Raw genomic sequence first — 21,310 nt, forward strand, 5'->3', positions numbered from 1 at the left:
AGCTCTGCTCTGAGCTCTCAGTCACAGCTTTTTCTGATTTCAGTCCCCACATTGATTTGGGAGTAACAACAAGCATTTTGAGTGGTTTGAAACCTTTCTGTGAGTGTTCTGGATCATTGTCCTTTGGCCAGGATGCACTTACTTGGGGGCGGGGAGTTTGGTCATTAGTAATGGTGTATTTTTTGTAGCAAATTTTCACCTTTGAAACACTTCAACCTAATTTTTGCCAATACTTGAGCATAGCCTTCTTCAAGGCACTAAAGCAATGTCCTGCAGAAGTTATTTATTGTCTAATTAACATTAAACAGTTTTATTCTGTGTTTTGGTCATGCACTGTTCATGCTTCCTGACCAATTTTAATGCTGAAAGAGTAGTTATTATGCTCAAACAATGTATGCTATAGTGTGCTGACCAAATCCAATCGTATATAAGAGTATATGTTAACAGAGTGAGAAACTAGTTGCTTCGCATATTTGTTTAAAGTTGTCTTCCTGCTTTTAGGGAAACTGGTTTCCTTAACTTTGTTCTTTTATCATACCATTGGCTTTGTGTAATGGTTAATTAAGAGTATTTTTTAAAAATATGTTGTTGCCAAGTATTTGCAGGGAGGAGGAGAGCAAGAACAGGAAAATGGGAAGTTGGGCAGAAAAAGAAAGCAGTTCTTAATAGTTCCTTCCTCCACCCACCCCTTCAATAAAGAAATGTAAGAAATGCCCTTCCCCCCACCCGCAAGCAAGTAGTCATATAGGCTTATTTACCAGTCCTGCTTGCCCTAGACTTGGTATTGCTCTGCCTAAAAATCTTCCCGGTTGAGGAACCAGTAATCTCATTAGGGAAATAAGCTTTAGCCAATATACCTAAAAGTTTGTCTTGTTCTTTTGTTTGTGCTTTGTTTCTGCTTGATGTGCTGCTGGGCTCTGGCAGTGGTAGAGTAACTTCAGCTACTGCTCTTTTGGTATCAACCAGCTCCAAGATTCATTCTGTAGTGAATGAACCTTCACAATTCCGTAGTGAGCCAGACTCCTGCTCTAAGTGTGTTTTGCAGATGGGCAGGATGCTATCCCCTCACTTGTTAGAAGAACACTAATCTGTTTCAGGTATGAGGAAAAGACAATCTCCTGGGCCTGCTCAAAATGATTTTTAGTGCTAAACCCAGAGCAGGAAACTTTTTTTGTTGGTGTGCCTATATTGTGAGATGGATTGATCTAGTGGTTGGTAACTTGGGGTGTCACTGCTGTTAGACTCTGGTAGCTTTTCTGAGTGAAGAACTGCACTCTCATAGCCTCTTGAAATTCAGAGGGAGCTCCTTGTGGGGTAATAAGCTGCTCTTTGAGGCTTCCCTTCACAGGGAAGAACAGCTGCCCTGTTAGGTGCTTCTCTGTGTGACAGAGGAAATAGTGCTGGTCAGCTGATGAGGCACTGCTGCTCACTGCTTTAAAAGAGCTCGGCAGGAATTGCAGGCGGCTGCTGTTACTGGAGCAGCTGCTTTGTCTCGATTACACTTCTATTTGAGGCACATATTGTCCATTTTATAAGGATGTGGGGTTTGACCTTTTGAGTTCAGAGTTGTACCCCAACTTTTTTCTGTTTCAGATGTCAGGGGTCCTGTTCTTCTGCAAACTCCACCTAAGTTCTTCAGGAAGGGTTAACAGAGATTCCGTGTGGTGTTCACTTGTTTCTACAAATGTTCAGTTTCAGCATGAGTTTTAAAGAACTCTAGTGGTGCTTTGTTATTAAAATACCTGTGATCTAATCTGCTCTAGCAAAATTTCAGCACAGCTATTTGCATATTGTCTTCTCTAGCTTCCACCTACTTCTGTGCACAAAGTACTTCGTATTTTCTCTGTTGCAGAAGTGTGTCTGAGTCTCACAGAATTTATGCCGAGTGATTTCCCTAGAATTACAATCCAGATAATAAATTAATTTATAGTTATGTCCTACATAAATTACTTGGCAAACATGGTTATCTTGCAAGCAGACCTGAAATGCAAAGCAGAACTGCATGGTGTGTCCTGAGACTACCTTGTCCTGCAGCTTCCGCTAAAGGGCTGAAGTCCTCCTTTGTGTGGGATGAGGCCCCAATCTCTTTGTGAAATCAGAGCAGCTGACTTACAGAGGATGAGTGAGTGAGGAGGGAAATTCTGCCTGTGGGCTCCAAAACACCACAAGTGTCTTATGGATAACATTAGAAGGCACCATAGTGTTCTGGTATTGCTGTTGAGAATGGTCAGTATGGTATCGCGTTTGGTTTCTGAGCAGAGGCTGTGCTCCAGGAAAGTTAAATATTGAGAGGCGTTGAGGAGTTGATGAAATCTTGGGGAAGATGACTTGTCTTCATGTTCTGATCCATGAATTACTGGCACTGTTCACAGAATACTGTATCCATGGCAACGTTGTGCTCAACTTCTGCCTTAGCCCGCACACACGTGCGCACACAAACAAATAACTCATCTTGCATCGTGTTGGCTAATCGCATCAGTGATAGCATACAGGTGAGACTTGTTCCCAGAGCAGGTCAGGACTAGGTTTGTCCCTCCTCTAACGATTGCCGTTACCCAAGCTGCTTCAGCCAGATGTCACTGCCTTCAAGGACAACTCAAGCTATGCTCAATCCTAAGTTTCAGTTGTTCTTAGTCTAATTTTGAATTAGAACATCACACTGATTTCTTTTGTTTTGTTTCAGAGCTTCTTTCACTATTTTAAGTATGTTTATTTTATTGCATAACCTTTTGTGCTTACTGGTTTTTGTTTGTATTAATTGGATGCTAGGATTGGGTCAGTGTGGAAATGAGTTTTCCCTTTTAACTCCAAGGAAATCCTTCCCTAATAGGATTTAGTCAGATTGCAAAGAAGAATAGAGAATACTATAATAAGGGGATAGCATGGCAGGAAAAAGGCTCGGATGATATCCAACAATAAAGATGTTCAGGCATAAACTCTCTAGGAAAGGGATTTGGGGAATTGCTATGATGAAATCTTAAAGCTATGAATCCAAATGCAATTTAAGAAGGAAAAATCTGATCACGTATTATTTTTCCTGTCTACAATGACTTAAAAAAAAAAAAAAAGCTCTTGGAAAAAGAAATAAAGGCAAAGGGTTTCTCTTTTTTTCTGTTTTCTTGGCTATACTTCATTCCTGTAATTTGTGCTTCCGTTGTAGAATTTTCTTTGTCTTCTCCTTCTGTTATTTCATCTTGAAGTTAGATACTGTTGAGGATAATGGAAATACTTTGAAGTTTCTATAATTTGTCTTTTAACTCAATGAGGGCAGCTTGTGTAGCAGCAGCCTTGTTTCAGTGGAGCCATGGAAGCTATTAATAAAGTTGAAATTGTCACTGTGTTAAATGCATCTATTGGATGTGCATCAGAAAAAAGACATTAGTTAATCCATTGTTTATATTTGCTGGAAATGTTTAACTGTTACATGTTCTTCAAAATCGTATGGTTTTATTTGATCTCAGATTTTTTTCGCTTATAGAATAACTATTATGTAACAAGTTTTCATACATGACAGTGGCAAATTAGTCACCTTTCTATCTTTTCACATTTATACAGACCCCATTGCCATAGTAACTGAGCTCTTCATAATCGTTAATGCATTAATCCTCAACATCCCTGTGAGGTGGAGAGGTATTCCTGTCTCACCCATGAGAAACTGAGGGATAGGGAAGCAGAATGATTTATCAATAGCCCCTAGGTGAGAGCAGAGAGACTCTCATTTCTGATCCTGGGGAGTAGTGCCCTCTTGGTTGAACTGTCTTTTCTCGGCCCTGCTTTCTCAAATGAATGAGTTTCAGAGAAATGGCTGCAGCCATCTGGAATGTACTCATTTGCATACAAGATCTGTGTGGCTGTTATTCAGCACATCAGGATTAATGAACCCCGAAGACACCAAGGAAAAGAAACCTATGGGCTGCTACTTTGTATTCTCAGTGGATCCTGAGATAGATTTTCCTTCCTGTATATCACAATACCAAAAATTGGCTGGTTTTTACTCTACTAATTTAATTGGCAATGTGTGGGTCATCTCTTTGTGCTGATAGAGCAGTTTGTTAGTACATCTGCTTTTGAAGGCTGACTGTGACCTTTGAATTTTTTTAAGCTTGACTTTGAAATATTTGCATTCAGAATGCTCTGCTATTCTTTGGGGGTTTTGTTGTGTTGGTTCTTTTCAATTTTTAGACAGAACATACTTCACGAGCAGAAAGGAAAAGACGCGATTCTTTCGGGATGTTTGACGGTTATGATAGTTGTAGTGAGGACACCAGCAGCAGCTCCAGTTCAGATGAAAGTGAAGAGGAGGTTGCTCCCTTGCAGTCCAGTCTCCCAATTATAAAGAACAATGGACAGGTCTATACTTACCCGGATGGCAAATCTGGCATGGGTGAGTATGCAGTGTGTGAGTACAGAAAGTTTGATAGTTGTGTTTTTCAGCCTGTGCTGAGTTGTGAGGGTCCAGTCCCCAATGCTGGTCCTGATTTTAAATGGATTAAAACAACTGAAGAGTTGGGATTGGGTTTTTTTGGAAGGGGGGAATTGTTTGGCTTGTACTAAGCTGAACTAAAATAGCCTTTGAATCCTGTTGTCAGGAAAGAAATGGTACAGGAACATCTGCCTTCCCATCAAATTGTGTTGTGTATATCTGCACACATGTGTGTTCTCACGTTCTGTTTTTATTTTTGGAATTTTGAGGAAAACATCAGTGTTCTCTCTATGCTTGGGCATATTCTCTATACCCTTTATACTATATATACAATATATTAAAATACATTTTTTCCTATACAAGGAAAGCTACTGTATCAAGTATGTCAATGTGTACTGTTCACTAGCTAGCTGTCTGCTAGCTGTAAGCTGCTGGATAAAAATAAAGAAAAAGGGAAGATTGCTTTTATCATTGGGGAAAAATAATTGAGCCAAAGTCATTAGTGATGAGTAGAGCTCCTCTGAGTAGAATTTTGTTACTGTCTCATTGGCATAAGTTGGTCACAAAGTCCTATTCATCATGGAACAGCTCAGTGGGTGATGCTGTCATTCTCTTGAGCTGGAAGAGAATGTTGGTGGGATGGGGTGCTTTGGGTATGCCTGTTTGAGTCAAAAAAGAGACCTGGTTCTATTTCAGGTCGGAAGTATTACATATTTAGAGGGAATTGATTGGCATGCACAGGTTCAGAGCTGGCATTTTGTTGTGAACCATGAAAACACAGAAATGTGCTCTATCTGTTTCAGCTGGGTCAGTCACTGCTACCAGCAGTAAAATTAATAGGGAGCAGGAAAAAGGAGGTACTCTTTCACCAATGAACTTGGGGTTCTTGGTGTTTCAATGTCGTTAGTGGTGGTGGTCTTATTTCAAGTTATTTTTCCGTGCAATTCCCTTCAGGGTCAAGTGCTAAGAAACTGTTTTGTGGTGCCACCTACAGGATCTTCCTTATATCGTTTGTGTTCTGAGTATTTGAGGTCTCTATTACACTCTTAACATTTGGCTTTTTCTCTCTTCTGATCAGCTACATGCGAGATGTGTGGAATGGTTGGTGTCCGTGACGCTTTTTACTCTAAAACAAAACGCTTCTGCAGCGTGTCATGCTCTAGAAGCTATTCCTCGAACTCCAAGAAGGCCAGCATTCTGGCCAGGCTTCAGGTAGCGGTACAGACACCATTTTCTTTATTTCCTTATTGTAGTCTGTGTTTGTCGAACATGTACCTCTGTAAAATTTCCACGATGTTTCAAGATAAGTTTTTGAACACATTAAAATTTTCACATGTGATTTTTTAAGTCAAAACTCTATCAGTAATAAACAAATTACTTCACTCAGCAGATCAAATTACAGACAAAACTGACTCCTCATTTCATTTCTGCTGCAGTGGCCCTTCTGCAAGAAAAAGATTAGGAAAGATTTAGTCTGCATCTGTAGTGACTTGAAATTCCATGCATCTCATACCCAAGATGCTTTCTGGCTTCAAAGAGTGTAAAGGTTTATTTAGCATTGTTGTGGTTTGGGTTTGAGGGTTTACTTAATTATATATGCAAAAAGGGTTTCAGTCTGTTCACTTAAAATATTAATCAAATAGTCATGATGATGTGCCTGTAACGTTCAGGAAGAGGTAGAAATGTCAGGAAATGTCATTATGTCCTATCTCAAATTCATTGCAAGAAATTGTGTTGGTATAAATTAGATTAAAAGTTCTTTTTGACCTGCTTTTAAAAGTTATCTTTTTCAGGTAAAAACAACAGTGAGTCTGTAATGCTGTTCAGGTTGGAATGAACGACTTTTGTCATCTTTTGGAAGTCTTTGCTACTGGTTTTTAATTTTTTTTAATATTACAAGCATTAAATTACAAGTCAACTTCCATTCTGCGTTGTTCTAATTTTAGTTAAATCTGTCAGCAATATGCCACAGGCCTATGGAAGTTTCCTGATGGGAGTTTAGAAAAGCTTTATTTACTTAACTTTTTTTTTTGTTTTAGGGTAAACCTCCAACAAAGAAGGCTAAAGTTCTACAAAAACAACCGTTAGTCGCTAAATTAGCAGCATATGCTCAGTACCAAGCAACTTTACAAAACCAAGCAAAGACTAAAGCAGGTAATGATGTATAGACAGAGCTGAAGCAAATTCTCTGAGTGACACAAGATTTGTGGCTCATTGGCAGCTTCCTAAATAAAATAACTTTCTCTTTGCAGCTGTGCCTGTGGAAGGTTTCAGCTGGGGTAACTACATCAATAGCAATAGCTTTACAGCAGCTCCTGTTACCTGTTTTAAACATGTAAGTATTGTATGATATGTGCTCTCCTTTTGTGTGTGTGCATGCGAGAGAGCGTGCGTGTTTATTCTTGAATTTGTTTTTGCAAAACATTTATATCCAAATATGTTTCATGGTCTTAGACTACAAAGCATATTCTGTAAGCTGTTACATGACTACTCTTCAGATAAGTGTATTTGTTTTATCTGTCCTTTAAAACCATTCTGAACACTGTTGGTTACTCTCATTATACACAGCCTTATAAACAAAGAAAAATGTTAAAGGAGGACTCTTAAATACTGTCAAGTTTTTTCTCACATTCAAGGCGCAAAAGTTATCAAACACATTACAGAGCATCAAATCAACCAGGTCATGTAATATTAGGAGAAGTAATAAAAGGCATTTTTGATTGAGCCAGGATCCACTATGTTGAAATGATATTTTGGTTACATATTTGGAGTGTATTTGCTAGATTTTTAGATAGATTCTTCCCAACAGCTGTGCTGCTGAAGAAAGCTTTTTTATAAATCTGAAATTAAAGGGGTTGACTTTCTTTGGATTGGAGTTACAAGAAATCCCGAACACCAAGTCTCAGTCATTGCAGAATGTCGCGATGGGGTGAGGGAAAATATTTAGCAGTATCTGTCTTTAATGCATTTGTTAAATTTCAGTTACTAGATCTTGATTAAAGTATTGTCAGTACTGTCTCTTAAGTAAAAACTTTATGACAGAAGTGTTGAAAGTGTTTTCTCAGCAGAGGTTTTTTTTTTATTTGGGAAGTCAAAGTGTTCCATCTTCTTACAGAAGTTTTACTTTGCTCAAAATTATCTGTTTAAAATTGCAATCAAAAGAAACATTTTGTTTCATGGAAGTTGTCCCTAAGGAGGAGAGACAGACATATTTCTGTCCACTTCTGAAAATCATGCTGAGTCCTGTCAACCCGTAAATCAGTGGGAGCTGAGGGCTCTTGGCAGTTGGTGCTTTCTGAATAGCACCCTTTATGCCTAGAGGCCGTAACAGAACCCTGCATGAGTATGGCTTCCTGAACTCGTATCAAATTCCACGTGCCTAAGTGTGTTTCACTTCGCTTTCACACTTAGGTACAGGCTGCAGTAAGTAATTTTGTAGGTCCATATCAGAAGGTGTTGTTTAGTGTAGGCTGTGCTGATATAACTGCAAATGCTTCATGATGCTTCCTTAAATAGGATACAGCTGCAATAGTTAGGTCGCTTCTAAATTATGCTGTAACATTCCATGTTACAAGGAGTTATCTCTTCCTTTCTTACTGCTTCATTCATTAAGTTGAACAGCACCCTGGCAATGAGAACAGACACGATACTGATATTTGACCTTGACAATTTTCAGAAGCTACACAGCAACAATGCTACTAAGCCTGAGTGTTGTTTCTTTTCTGTCCCCATTTTCTTTTCCTTGTACAAGTAAAACACAACTCACATAGTCTCCTTTGGAGATTCCTACTGCTTAGGTGGACAATTTGGTTTGCATATAGTTTTACTGTAATTATTTCTGAGAAAGACGTTTAGACCAGTCAGAATCTGACAGTATGTTAGTACTCTTTTGTTAGGTCCTTCTCCCTCTCTCCACTGATAATTAAAAGAAACTATACTCTTTGGAAAGGTTATTGCTGTGTTTTCTGTGAACTGTGCTGCTTTAATTCATAAAAGTTCGCATGTTTGTTTACCATCCATGTCTTGGATTCAACGCACATGTTGTGTGTGTCAGTGAGATTAAATACATAGTGTTTATTCTGTTCAACATGTAGTTTTGAATTGACAGGAAAATCATGACAAATCTACCCTTGTTCTTATACACAATATGTGTGGTTATACTGGGTGTAGCAGTATGGGTATTTGGTAGGGGAGATTGGGATCAATATTACAGAAAATGTAGGGGAATTATAATTTGTGGGACTTGGGTTATCAATTACTGTTCTGATAATTGGCATATTTCAGGATTTAAAGTCTGATGTAGTTTTCCCAGGTCAGTGGGTTTTGTCTGGGGAGTTATTTTCTCTTCAATTTAAAACAGTTACATTTTAGAATTAAAACATTTAAATCCTGAAGTCTTCTCTATCTCTTTCTCTGTAGAAGAAATTTTTTTTCAAAGTCTTTTGATGCCCTTAGCGTGGTGTTTTTATTTCCCTGTTACCTTCATTTCAGACTTCAGTGTTGAGTAAAGAAATCCACTAGCAATGATGCAAGGATGCCTGCTTTGTGGTTCAGTAAATGAAGCAGAGAAGCTGATTTGGTTGATGTCCTGTAGGAAGCCTGTGACAAAGCCAGAGTTTGTGCACCTTGCAGCCTTTTTTTGTTGAATTGAGTTAATCAGACACACGGCAGCAGCTGATGCAAGAAGGAAAACTCTGAATCTTATGTGTAGTGTTGTGTTACAGCTTAGTAACCTGCAACGTGCTCATTGTAACCTGCATTCTGATTTTGTTTTCTTCTTAACAGTTTTTAATCTATATTTGCATTTATTAGCCTAAACCATTCGTAGAAATGAAAGGAAATACGTTGCTTCGAGTTGCTTGTCAGCGCTACTTATGATACAACTTAACAGTCGTTCTTCTGGGTGAATTTTTTCAGCTGAAATATTTTCACTCCATTGGTTTCTCTTGTTACTAAAATAGTTTGCTCTGAGGAAGCGTTCCCAGGATTTTACTCTAGGTGGCAGTGCTTTGCTTTGAACTTTTGATTTTAAACCGTTTTGCACATTGCCTTCTGTGGTATGAACTTTTGTGAGGATAGTGTTCACACACAAGCTACCAGCGTAGGGTCCTTAGGCTTCAGGAATTGGTGGCACCACTTTGAAATCATGGCAATGTCGGTGCCTTTCAAACTTTTTGGAAGCCGCGAGAGCTTTATCCAGCTAGGTGTGTGGGATACTTAGCCTGTAGGCTAAGCCCTGTCAAACAGGACCTTCCTGATTGCAACTTACCTTGCAGAGAAGGCAGCTGCCGCTCACAGATAAACCCTCCCAGGTCCTCTCCCGGAGCAGGAAACGATGAACCAGATCTTCCTTGTTTGGGAGTGACGTGAAGTGGATCTCTTCATCATGAGTCTGAAAGGTAAATTTGTTCTTAACTGTAAATTATGGTTCTGCTAGTTCGCACTATGCCAATCCAGATTTCAGAGTTCCCCTTCCAGCCAGCAGATGAATAAGACTTAGTGCTTTTCAAGTTTTTCAAAGCACTGTGCAAACATTGATTGATTAATTGGATGGAGACAGAGAAGACATGAGGGAAGACAGCTGTTATAGCCCTGGTTTATCCAGTCTTCCTTAAGAATATTCATAATGAGCGCAATAGGAGACGATGATGCAGTATACCGGCTATACTGTAAGGCATCACTTCAAGGCAGTGATGTTATCTGGCATTTCAGTAGTGATGCTACTTTGGAAGGCTTCCTTCTTCTAAAGGGTGAGCCATATGGATTGGTGTAGGAGAACTAGCAGAACCAGTATTTTCACAGACAAGGACAAATTTAACTTTCTGCTATTTCCCTCTATACCAATCCACGTTCTAGAAATACAAATTCGTGTTATTTCCATTACCGTTTGATGCGAGAAGTGTGTTAATGCACTTATCTCTCTGAATCAATTGAATCAATGAGAAGGCAGTAAAATACGTACTAAGTGAGTGCAGCTGGATTATGAAATTATTCAACACGACTATTCTTGATTGTTTGGCATCATCTGTGTCTATGTACAAGGCAACAAGATTTACTAAAATACGCAGTTTGCAAAGTTTATTTCCCAATTCAATTCAAAAAGCTACAGATGTCAATTTAGATGATAGTGAATGTGCAATAGGACTTGACTAAGAAGTTGTATCTGCCTGTTTTGTATGTGAAAATAAGCCATTATCTTTCAAATTGTCTTTTTCTCTGTCTGCCAAATGGCAGAAAAGATCTCTGCAGTCTAGACTGGTGTAGATGGGACATAGCAGAACCAGAGGAGACCAGGCATCAAGAATAAGACACTGGCATACTTGCAATAACATGTTTTTCCTTTAATAGTTAAAACTAGCTTTACGTTTTGCATGCCCAGCCTCAAATATTTCTACTAGTGAAAGATATCCCTTTGTAATGTAAGTTTGACTTTTAGTTCTGCTGGTCGGCTGTTGCCCATTGCCAGAAAAATTCCAGTATCGTAATTTCCAATCTTTTGGGATTAATCCAGCTTCCATCACTTGTGGCACTCAGCTGACGTTCTGTGGAGTCAGAGGGCAGTTAACGTGTGTTTACAAAGATCTTTGTAAGTGAGGCGCAGCCTTAGAACACTGTCTGCCTGCCATGGGCCAGGAGCAGAGGATCCCTTCAGGTGTTCCTGGGGTACTTGGACAGTTTCTGAGCTGAGCAGAGTTTATTGTTCTCAGAACACCTTAGAAGTGATACAACTGCTGTTCTAAAATACCCCAAATCTGATTATTTCCCTTCTTGGTGGTCTCTGGTTTAATGTAGACTGAGTAATCTTCTGTTTTGTTACCAGTATAACTTCAGAGGGCTGGCTTTTAAGGCTCTGCATTCTTTAGCACTATGCATTTCCAATCCCTCTGCAATACCATCTATGACTGTCTTTTCATGATGATCTGTTCAACAAAACATTCTTCTTGAGACAGCAAACTAAATGTAGTTTTAATCTCCCCTTTCCCCAAACCCATAATAGTTCATTGAGCTTGTATTTCTTTGGTACTAACACGTCAGTCTAAGCCTTCAGTACAGTGTGTGAGGAATCCAGCTGTGCATTTGCTTTTGGCGTTCATTAAAAAGCTGCCACTTGGCCTTCTGTTCTTTTTGCTTGCCTGATGGAAAGGTTGCTTAGAGGTGATATGAAAGCCTGTTCCTCTGAGAGGATGTGAACTAGTGGGTGATAAACTCCACTCTAATTCATCGGCAGAATAGATTCAAGAAATAACTTTTAGGCATTTTTTGAGAGATGTTTCTGATGTGTAGAATGTAAAGGCTTTGATGCCTGTGGTACGAGTATGAATTTAAAGTATCACAATTTTCTCGCAAGTGGAATTGCAAAGGAATTACACTATTCTTACTAAAATCAGTAGCTTGCAGCTAGTTGAAACATAGTAGAATGAAGCTCATCTGTTGAGTGTTTGCCATTTGTGCTTGTGCCTTACAGGTAGATTTTTAACTTAGAATCCTATAGTTTTTGCAGTAAATACATAGTAATAATTGTACAGAATTACAACTACACTTAAGTTTCAATTCAAAACTAACCTAGGTTTTCATAGGATGACTGTTTTCTAAACATACACGTATGTCTTATCCTGTGTATTGATTGTTTTGTCCTTTTAAGTTGCTCGTAAAACACTAATGTAGCAAAAAAAACTATTTTCATGTGGTGAACTGGTAACTTTCTCCCCCTCCCTTAAATAATAGGCACCTATGGGCACGTGCTGGGGGGATATCTCGGAAGGAGTGCGAGTCGAGGTTCCAAACACCGACTGCAGTTTACCTACCAAAGTATTCTGGATAGCTGGAATTGTAAAATTAGCAGGTGAATATATTTGAGTTGAAATTACTAAAGTAAAATATCCATGTCCGTGTTCACAGAATGTTCTTACTGGTTGGATTGTCAGAGCTGCGTCAATAGGTTATGTGCTTTAGCTCTATTGCTGTTAAACTGTTTTACAGTGTCTTCAGGGAAGCTTGAGAATGTCTTTTTTAATATATATATTGCCTAGGAGTACATTGAGAATAGTTAAAAGGAGATAGGGAATTGTACTCTAGCTAGCAAGTAAGCCTCATTATACAAAGCATTTCTCTTGGTTAAAAGTTAAAAATCCAAGCTCTTGTAGCTAAGAGGTGAAAAAGCAGATATTGTCCTCCTACATGTAACACCAGAAGGTTTATAGTTCAAGAGTTTTGATTTTAATTAACATTTGACCAACATGATAGCACATGCACATTTATCAAAGTAGTCCATTCTGTGCATTAGTACCATGCAGAATGTGCTGCAAGAATAATGCTCAATAAAATGTTCAAGTCTAGAAAATTCAGTGTTATAGTCATTATGATCGAAGAAGTATTAATCTTTTATAATTTAATTAGATTTTGTCTTATTTTAAATGGGATTGCTTTCTTTCAGGATACAATGCTCTGCTAAGATACGAAGGCTTTGAAAATGATTCAAGTCTTGACTTCTGGTGCAACGTTTGTGGGTCTGACATCCACCCAGTTGGTTGGTGTGCAACCAGTGGGAAGCCCCTAGTCCCTCCTCGAAGTATGTAAATAGTAGCCTTGCTGATTGGTATAAAAGTCTTGATTAAACTAATTTTGCTCATGGTTTAGATATGAAAGTACTTTTTTTAAACTATAGCGACTCTTTCAACCGTAATGAATAAATCATTTTAACTTTTGGGAGAGTAAGGACTTGACTGATGATGAAAGTGTTTCTTGGAGTATCCCATCTGATGAGATTTAGTTTTTAAGGTCAAGGTGGAAGCAGTTAGCTAATCAGCGTTATGAACATGCACTGATTTGATTTATAATTTGTTATTAAATCCTTTGCCCTGACATGCCCATAAACTTAATCTTGGGTAGCATTCATTCTCTAAAGAGGCTTTTGTCATTATTGTCATCCAGGCTTTTTAACAGTCATCTGGGATTTCTTCTTTACATATTCCAGACTCTATTGTCTCTAATGGACACAATTAAAAATCAGTGGCTTATATTTTCCCCTTCATTTGCAACAGCCATCCAACACAAATACACAAACTGGAAAGCTTTTCTAGTGAAACGACTTACTGGTGCCAAAACACTTCCTCCTGACTTTTCTCAGAAGGTAAGGCTGATGCAATATCAATGATGTACTGTAAAGAAATTTGCAGCACAATGTGAAGAACTGAAGTATTTTAAAATGGCACATTGGCTCCTTTTATAGTGTAGCTAATACAGTAGTTTCTTCCCTTAAATACAGTTTCCCTCGGAGTACCTGGTCTCCATTTATGTCCACAATTGTCAGTATGTATTTGGAAAACTGCTTCCTGTAGCAGAAATTAATTTTCTTGAAAAACTAACTAGTCTGTTTTATTTTTAAAATACCCCAATAGAAAAGGAATCTAATAAGCTACCCTGTGATATTTAAGCAAAATTAAAACTCATTTTTCTAGTTCAGGTATTATTTTTCTTATGCAGTATTTCAAGAAACTGAAGAAAATTTATTGAGGTAACATATTTCTAGATGCAATAAAGTATGTACTTTTGAATGTGAGTGGTTTTCGTCTGCTCTGGACCATGTTTCTTACTATCTTTAGGTCACATCTCTAATGTAGCAGCTGCCTGTATAATATGCTATAAGGTTACTAATGTTGTGAGATGGTACATAGCTTTTAGTAGCATACAAGACTGTATTGTCTTACACTGCATCTGATGCTAATAAAGAAACAACAACCTAGAATGAACCAGTTTGCAGTTGCTAATTTCTGTTTAAAAATTGGCTCCGTTGGATGCCAAGTTAGGTTGGCAAGATCTTAGTGCTTTGGGGGAGTTCGTAATGGAAATGGCAAGTGACAGATAGTGATTTTTAAACTGAATGTATTGTCATGAGGCAGATTTATCTATTCCCATTCTGTTCTTTCTTTTTGGTATATTATGAAGACATGTTTGTGAGTGTCCAGCTTTAATTGTATTGAAGGTTTGTTTTCCATACCTTTTATAATAAAGTTTTTTAATTCTGTTTTTAAAGTGCTATACTTTGAATGGCAGAGGAAAAAAAAGTCCTTGGGATTGTTTTTTTCTTTTGTTAAAATGCTTTCTCAAGGTCATTTTATCCATTGATGACAACTCAACCAACTTTAAGTCAAGGGAAAATTCCTTTTATATGTGTGAGAATTGAATTAGGGGCTGTGCATGATGCAGTTAAAGCATTGTAGGATCTATTGTACTTAGTTTTTGAAACTTTTTATTTCTTCATGTACAATGAAAGATAAGAAATAATTTGTGTCATTTTTGCAGGTTAACAGGTGCTTGAGTTGCATGGAAAGTGCATTGGTGCTGCAGTTTAATAGCAGAAGACAGATGACTGAGGGAAAAGAGTACATTCTTACAGAATGCTGTTGTTTTTCTTTTCCCCTGTTACTTTAAGGTGTCTGAGAGTATGCAGTATCCGTTCAAAACTTCCATGAGAGTAGAAGTGGTTGACAAAACGCACCTTTGTCGGACAAGGGTAGCGGTTGTAGAAAGTGTCATTGGGGGACGGTTACGATTGGTGTATGAAGAAAGCGAAGACAAAACCGATGACTTCTGGTGCCATATGTACAGTCCACTCATTCACCATATTGGTTGGTCTCGAAGTATAGGACACAGATTCAAAAGATCTGGTAAGCCTGTGTTTGAGGTGTCTCTGTGGGCAGTGTTGGCTTGGAGAAGTCTGGTTCAAGCAGTACTGCCACTTCATACCATTAATAAAACTAGCTTAGTAATGATCTTTAAATTATATAACGTGGCCCAGGGGTTTTGCTAATTATGTCATATTCGGGACTTTGAGTTCAAAGTGTAATTAGTGTATTTTGCAGCATTGGAAAAGGAACAGAAGTTTTCAGTTGACTTGTATTATGCCACTGTCTAGAAAGATGCAACGATAAGCAGTCTGGGCAGGAAGACCTTGAACTGCAATATTCAGACATGGTAAACATCATTTTTCATGCTGATACCTGGAATTACACAGTCCTGCTCCACAAACTCCTAGCTTCTTCACATTTGTCTCTTTAATACAGTACAATGTGGACTAGTATCCTATTAGTTACTGATTTTATTTTTTTGCTTTACAAGTTTAAGGACTATGTATTATTTTTATACTGCAAGATTTACATCTTTGAGATGGGCAGGGAAGTTTTAGTGACAGTCTGAGAGGTGATACAGTTTTTCTTGTATGTTTGCATCAGTTTTCTGACATAATCAAGTGGTCTTGTAAATACTGGCTTTTTGTTTCCATAAATAAGTGGTGTTACAGAGGTATTTCAAGTCACTAAGAAAATTAGATTATGTCATCCAGATCTTTGTGATAGTCTAATCGTAAACTCTGGGCCTCCCCCACTGATGATTGTGTTGTACTAGTACTGTCTACTCTATCAACAAAACTTCTGAATAATATGTACTTTTATTCCTCGTAGATATTACAAAGAAACAGGATGGACATTTTGATGCACCTCCACACTTATTTATGAAGGTGAGTTTGCTAGCAGGAGCACTGCTTTCTCAGGCTCTTTTGTTCCTGGTGTGTGTAAAACAGCCCTGAAACTCTGTGCAAGTCACAGAAATAAGCCCAGCACAAGCATTCCTTTTTTTAATTTGAACACTTACCTAATTGTCCCTGTCGTGAGCAGAAGTGGTAGAACAGATATTTCAGTCTGCTGGTTGGGTAGTGTGGGGTTTTGTTGTGTTCCAGGCTTATTAGGCTCTCAGCTTTTGGTGCTGTTGTGTGATTCTTCAGGTGAAAGAGGTTGACACAGCTGGAGAATGGTTTAAAGAAGGAATGAAACTAGAAGCTATAGACCCCTTAAACCTTTCGGCAATATGTGTGGCAACTATTAGAAAGGTAAGAAAACAAACGTGTGTTTGGGGAAGGCAGATAAGAATCCTTTTTTCACTCACTCTTATTCATGTTTGAAGCCAAAAGCTCAAAACCAAAGTAAATGCACTTCATTCACAGGGAATATGTCTATTAATTGTTTATGTAATTGCTATGGAAAAGAATGTACTCATGTACATATTTTTTATTTTAACTTCAGTCTCTGGAAATTCACCCTTGCCTTTGGTTAGAATGTAATATGCGCGAGATTCACTTGTGTGACATCCTTTTGCTAATCATAACAAGTGTTTTATAACTTCTCCAAAAGAAACCTCATCTTGCTTGCTTGCAGATGTCTATGAAAACATTTTAAGGATGTACTCTTTTCATAGCTTGATTGAAGGGGATCCCATCCATGTGAAATCTGTTGTGAAAGGGGAAGGGAATGTAAATAGTAGCTTAGCAGGATTGCAGAACCTTACCAGTGAGGCACGTGGTTGTGACTTCGAGTCTGTCTTTGCAAGCTAAAGAGTAGAGTGAACTATAAAGCTTTAGAAGTAGAACTGATGTTTGCAAGAAAGATGGGCTAGAGATCAGAAAAAGGAAGCATTCATCTCATAATTGTGCAGTTAGCAGAGGTACATGTGGCAATAGCGCACACCTTCCTGGATGCAGGTATGACTGGGAGTTTGTTTTGTTGTAATTAAATGTCCTTCTAGGTGTACTTCCATTATTATTAAGTTATTAACTCTTTTGATACATGGCATGCTGTCTTTCTAGCCGTATCACACAGTTGAAGGTATTTAATGTAAAATTCTGTTTTTCTTCACAAAGGTTTTAGCAGATGGCTATCTTATGATTGGGATTGATGGCTCAGAAGCAGCAGATGGGTCTGATTGGTTTTGTTACCATGCCACTTCCCCTTCTATTTTCCCTGTTGGTTTCTGTGAAATTAACATGATTGAACTAACTCCACCCAGAGGTACTTGTAGCATTCTGACCACATTGTGTTTTGAATATTTTGCAGTGATGTTGTATGTGCCCTATGCTTTGTTTCTTAACTCAGTTGACAAAATTCATGTCACTTTTTAGGACTTTCTTAAATCTGAAACAAATACAACAGCGTAATTTCAAAATTATCTAAAACAAAGATAATGAAGTTTTCGTTTAAAAGAAGTCAGATTGATTATCTGATTGAGTCTCTGGCGAAAGTCATTTGCTTTTGCTGTCAGAAGTGGAGGACAATTACTAGCGGAGTTGTACATCCATCGAGAGAATGGCAAGTGGGGCAGGATTGTTCAGAATGTCTCCTTGCTTGGGAAGTCCTGGCCACCAGAAGGATTAATGAACACTGTAAGGGATCTCAGGCTTGTTGTAATCTGCAACACTACCAGATAATTTTTTTAAGAACGTGCACAAACCTAAGCTTTGAGGAAGCAGTGGTTAGAGCTGTGCTGTGTGATTCCTTCTGTGAGGAAGAGCTGTCTGTCCACCAGCACCTACCCCTGCAGGAGACTGCTTTGCTTTCCCTTTTCCATTTTATTGTCTTGGTCTAGAGAATTATGAAAAGGACTGTAACAAGCTGTGCAACGTCAAAAACCTTCGTTATCTGCTGGGGTTTTTTCCTCCATTCTCATTCTTGCAGGCTTCCACTTATATTTATTGAATTATTTGTCTAGGTAGTAACTACAAAGACAGTGTAATGCAACATGAAGAAAATAATTTTGTATGATTTTCATTATTGCACATTAATGAATCATCTTCAAGTATGAGGAAAGTGCAGTTGGGCAAATTTACTAAGGTTTTTTTTAGTCAGCTCATTTAGTGGATTTATTGCCTAGAAATTCATGGGTGTAATCACTCCTCAGAAATGCATGTTGCAAGAGTCTCTTGTAAAGTGTTTGTTGAGAGGAAAGAAAGCATGCGTTTAAATGCGTATCAATCTATTTAGCAACAAATACATTAAACTGATGATGCAGAACAAGGAATAGGGAACAGACACTCATATAATAGTCTGACTTTCATAGGTAACACACTTCTGATACATCTGCTTCTTGTGTAATGGCAACCTTATCCTTTGTCTGCATGTATATTTTCCATTTCATTGCAGTTTCCCATAATGTTCCTGTATGATCCACCAAAAGGCACTTAAATCACACAAGCGATAATCTATAAGCGGTCTGAAAGAGGAATTAACAGGAGTAAAATACAGAACATAATGCACGCTAACTTATTTAATAGGATCGAAGTGATGGAAGCATCTTAGCTCTTAAAATAGGTGTATTTTGCTTTCCAAATTATGGGCTGAAAATGGACAGTTTGTTAATTCTGACTCCAGTAAAAAGGAGCACATCTCTAGTGGGGGTGGGGGGAGAAGTTTGATTTGTGTACAAATAACCTGGTCTAGCCAGAGGAACTGTACATTAGAAAGAGAAGCATTAATACACAAAACTGATACATTAGTACCCTTACTAATAATTAGCTCTCCAGCTACATCTGTTCAGGCAGAAACCACACACCTGATGTGCACATTTAGCACAGTGAGTAGCTTTCAGTTGCTGTGAAATCATTGGATTTACATTTACAATCTCATTCCTTCCAAACATTCAGCAAGAGATGAAGGTGATAAAGATGCTTAGAATGGGATGGCATTTTGAGCTGTGAATATTAGCTCCCTGATGAGCCTGGCCGTGCAGTACTGAGCTGTGGCCCAGTGGGAGCTCTGTAACCCTGCTTAGAGGAGATCCAGCTGTTCCCATAGCACCTCATGCCATCCCTGCTATGCTGCGATTTTTTTTTTGGTATGTCCAAAACTAAGACAAATATTTAAGCCTGTTGTTGCTCCAGCTGGAATTTAAGAGTTGTTGGTTTCAGCAGGTGAAGTTGCCCAAAGTAAAAAATAGGCCTGTGTTTTATGTGTTTTCAGTAGATGAACAAAAACTACATCCATTCAAGAGATACTTTTTTCTACTGTTGTAATAGGTTTTAAGACTAAAAAAAAAAGAAAAATCCTGTTATTTTCTATATTGCTGTTTTAGCCCTGTTTAAGTTTTAAAATATCCATGCTTGTTCTTACCACTCTGTTTCTGACCATTCAAGCATCTTGATAGTGGAGCTCTTTCCCCCCCAGGAAAGACGCTGGATGAGCCTAATTACACGATCTGTTCTGGGTCATTTGTGTGGGGAGTGTAGAGATGAAGGATCTTTGTAGACAGAAAGCTTCAAGTACAAATGTTTAATCTTGCCTTGAAATGACACTTTATATTATCCAGAGGTACATTCACAATGTTGCAAATGATCAGTGTCCAGGTCTTGTCCCTTAGACCAGAGCTCACAGAGTGGAAGTTTCTGATGTTCAAGTTTTGCTTTTTTGTTGTCTTTTTAGCCATAAAACAGTGCCAATATGCTGATTTTATTATAGTTTTTATGCATAAATTAGTTGATGTATGAAAATATTGTTTAAATTCACAGGTTATGCAAAACTCCCTTTTAAATGGTTTGACTACCTCAGGGAAACGGACTCAATAGCAGCACCTGTAAAGCTCTTCAATAAGGTAATCAACGCTATCCCTGTGTATTTGAGCTGTAGTCAGTATTATCTTTAAATATCTGTCTGCATAGTCTAAGGGATTGACCTAGTTCACTCAATTCATTTCTGAAAAGCTGAGACAACAGAGAATTCTAGAAATCAGAACCATTTGAGTATGTTCAGATATTTCTGAAATGTGAAATAAATACTGGGGTACGTGAAACTTTATAAATGATACTTGGTATTTGCCTACATTAAGTTGACCAAAATATTTGTTTCAGTGCTGTGCTTGAACTATCTTAATTAACCTGTTCAATTACTGATGTTTGCCTTGTTTGTGTTTGCTTTTCCAGGAAGTCCCAAACCACGGGTTTCATGTTGGAATGAAACTGGAGGCAGTTGATCTGATGGAACCTCGCTTGGTATGTGTGGCCACAGTAACTCGCATTATCCACCGTCTTTTGAGGATACACTTTGATGGGTGGGAAGATGAATATGATCAGTGGGTGGATTGCGAGTCCCCAGACCTCTATCCGGTGGGATGGTGTCAGCTAACTGGATATCAACTACAGCCTCCAGCACCACAGTGTAAGTCCCTGTTTTGTAAATGATCTAACAGTTGCTTGCTGGTCCTCATTCATGGGTGATGGTTTTCCTAACTTCATCCTTTCAAGTTAGGTCACAAAGCATAATGAAAATAGAACTAATTGTTGCTAATGCTTAGAAATAAAGAGTTCTAATCTCTTCCACCTTGACTTTTAAAGTACTCTTAGGCACTTCTGTGGCTATCTATTATTTTTTAACCCCGAAAGATGCTTATTTGATCCAGGGAGAATTTACTCATCATTTCTGGATAATATAACTGAGAATTTGTATTACTTTAAGATTGCAAGTATATTTGCTAAACATACCAAATTTTATGGAATTCAGCATGTGCTTAGCTGTGCATGTGCAGAAGTGTTTGTGTGAGAAGGCCAAAGCGCATCATGACTTGTCAGATGTTTTCTCATAACCTGACCTGACAAGACAACTGTATTTCACGAATAGTCAGCTGTTTAATGGGAGGGTAATAGTAGCTACTGTTAGTAGTTTAATAGGAGGCTTTTCCCTCACTGCCTTCCTTCAGTCACCAGGGGGAAATTCTGGGACTGTGTAGCAGCTTTGACACGTTCTGAAGAGTTTTTCCAAAATACTGAACTTAATCTTGAATTCTTGGTTTTTTTGCAGCATCGAGAGATAGCCAGTCCAGTTCATCAAAACAAAAGAAAAAAGCTAAATCGCAACAGTACAAAGGACATAAGAAAAGTGAGTGACAAAACAGTGTTTGCACTTTCCTGCTGTTTAAAAGATTTGTGGTCTCTCCCGTGTTGTAATTGCACTGCTGCTTCTATCGGCTGTTTGAGGAAATTAAACAGCAAAATCCAGATCCTGTTGAGGATCTTGCAGTAGTATTATTCAAATGGAATTCGGGTGTAGAAAACTGCTGATTTGATAATATCCA

The 21,310-nt window shown here is 38.3% G+C and overlaps 1 protein-coding gene across 9 annotated transcripts in view; it reads left to right on the forward strand.

The window, feature by feature from the left end:
* Positions 1–21,310, forward strand: part of MBTD1 (mbt domain containing 1) — a 30,271-nt gene that overhangs the window by 3,243 nt on the left and 5,718 nt on the right. For 3 of the 9 annotated variants that reach the window (XM_069872648.1, XM_069872650.1, XM_069872649.1), the window contains 15 exons: positions 2,260–2,492; positions 4,183–4,384; positions 5,502–5,641; positions 6,463–6,577; positions 6,676–6,758; positions 12,149–12,266; positions 12,858–12,992; positions 13,465–13,553; positions 14,856–15,090; positions 15,883–15,938; positions 16,203–16,307; positions 17,115–17,262; positions 19,752–19,834; positions 20,163–20,397; positions 21,037–21,114. In XM_069872648.1, coding sequence (XP_069728749.1) covers positions 2,349–2,492; positions 4,183–4,384; positions 5,502–5,641; positions 6,463–6,577; positions 6,676–6,758; positions 12,149–12,266; positions 12,858–12,992; positions 13,465–13,553; positions 14,856–15,090; positions 15,883–15,938; positions 16,203–16,307; positions 17,115–17,262; positions 19,752–19,834; positions 20,163–20,397; positions 21,037–21,114 — 1,966 coding nt within the window. In that variant the 5' untranslated portion in view covers positions 2,260–2,348. The remainder of the gene's footprint in view (positions 1–2,259; positions 2,493–4,182; positions 4,385–5,501; positions 5,642–6,462; positions 6,578–6,675; positions 6,759–12,148; positions 12,267–12,857; positions 12,993–13,464; positions 13,554–14,855; positions 15,091–15,882; positions 15,939–16,202; positions 16,308–17,114; positions 17,263–19,751; positions 19,835–20,162; positions 20,398–21,036; positions 21,115–21,310) is intronic. The other 6 variants (XM_069872652.1, XM_069872654.1, XM_069872655.1 and 3 more) reach the window with 4 other exon arrangements.

This window comes from Phaenicophaeus curvirostris, chromosome 19, assembly GCF_032191515.1.
Source record: "Phaenicophaeus curvirostris isolate KB17595 chromosome 19, BPBGC_Pcur_1.0, whole genome shotgun sequence".
In the NCBI taxonomy this organism is placed as follows: Eukaryota; Metazoa; Chordata; class Aves; order Cuculiformes; family Cuculidae; genus Phaenicophaeus; species Phaenicophaeus curvirostris.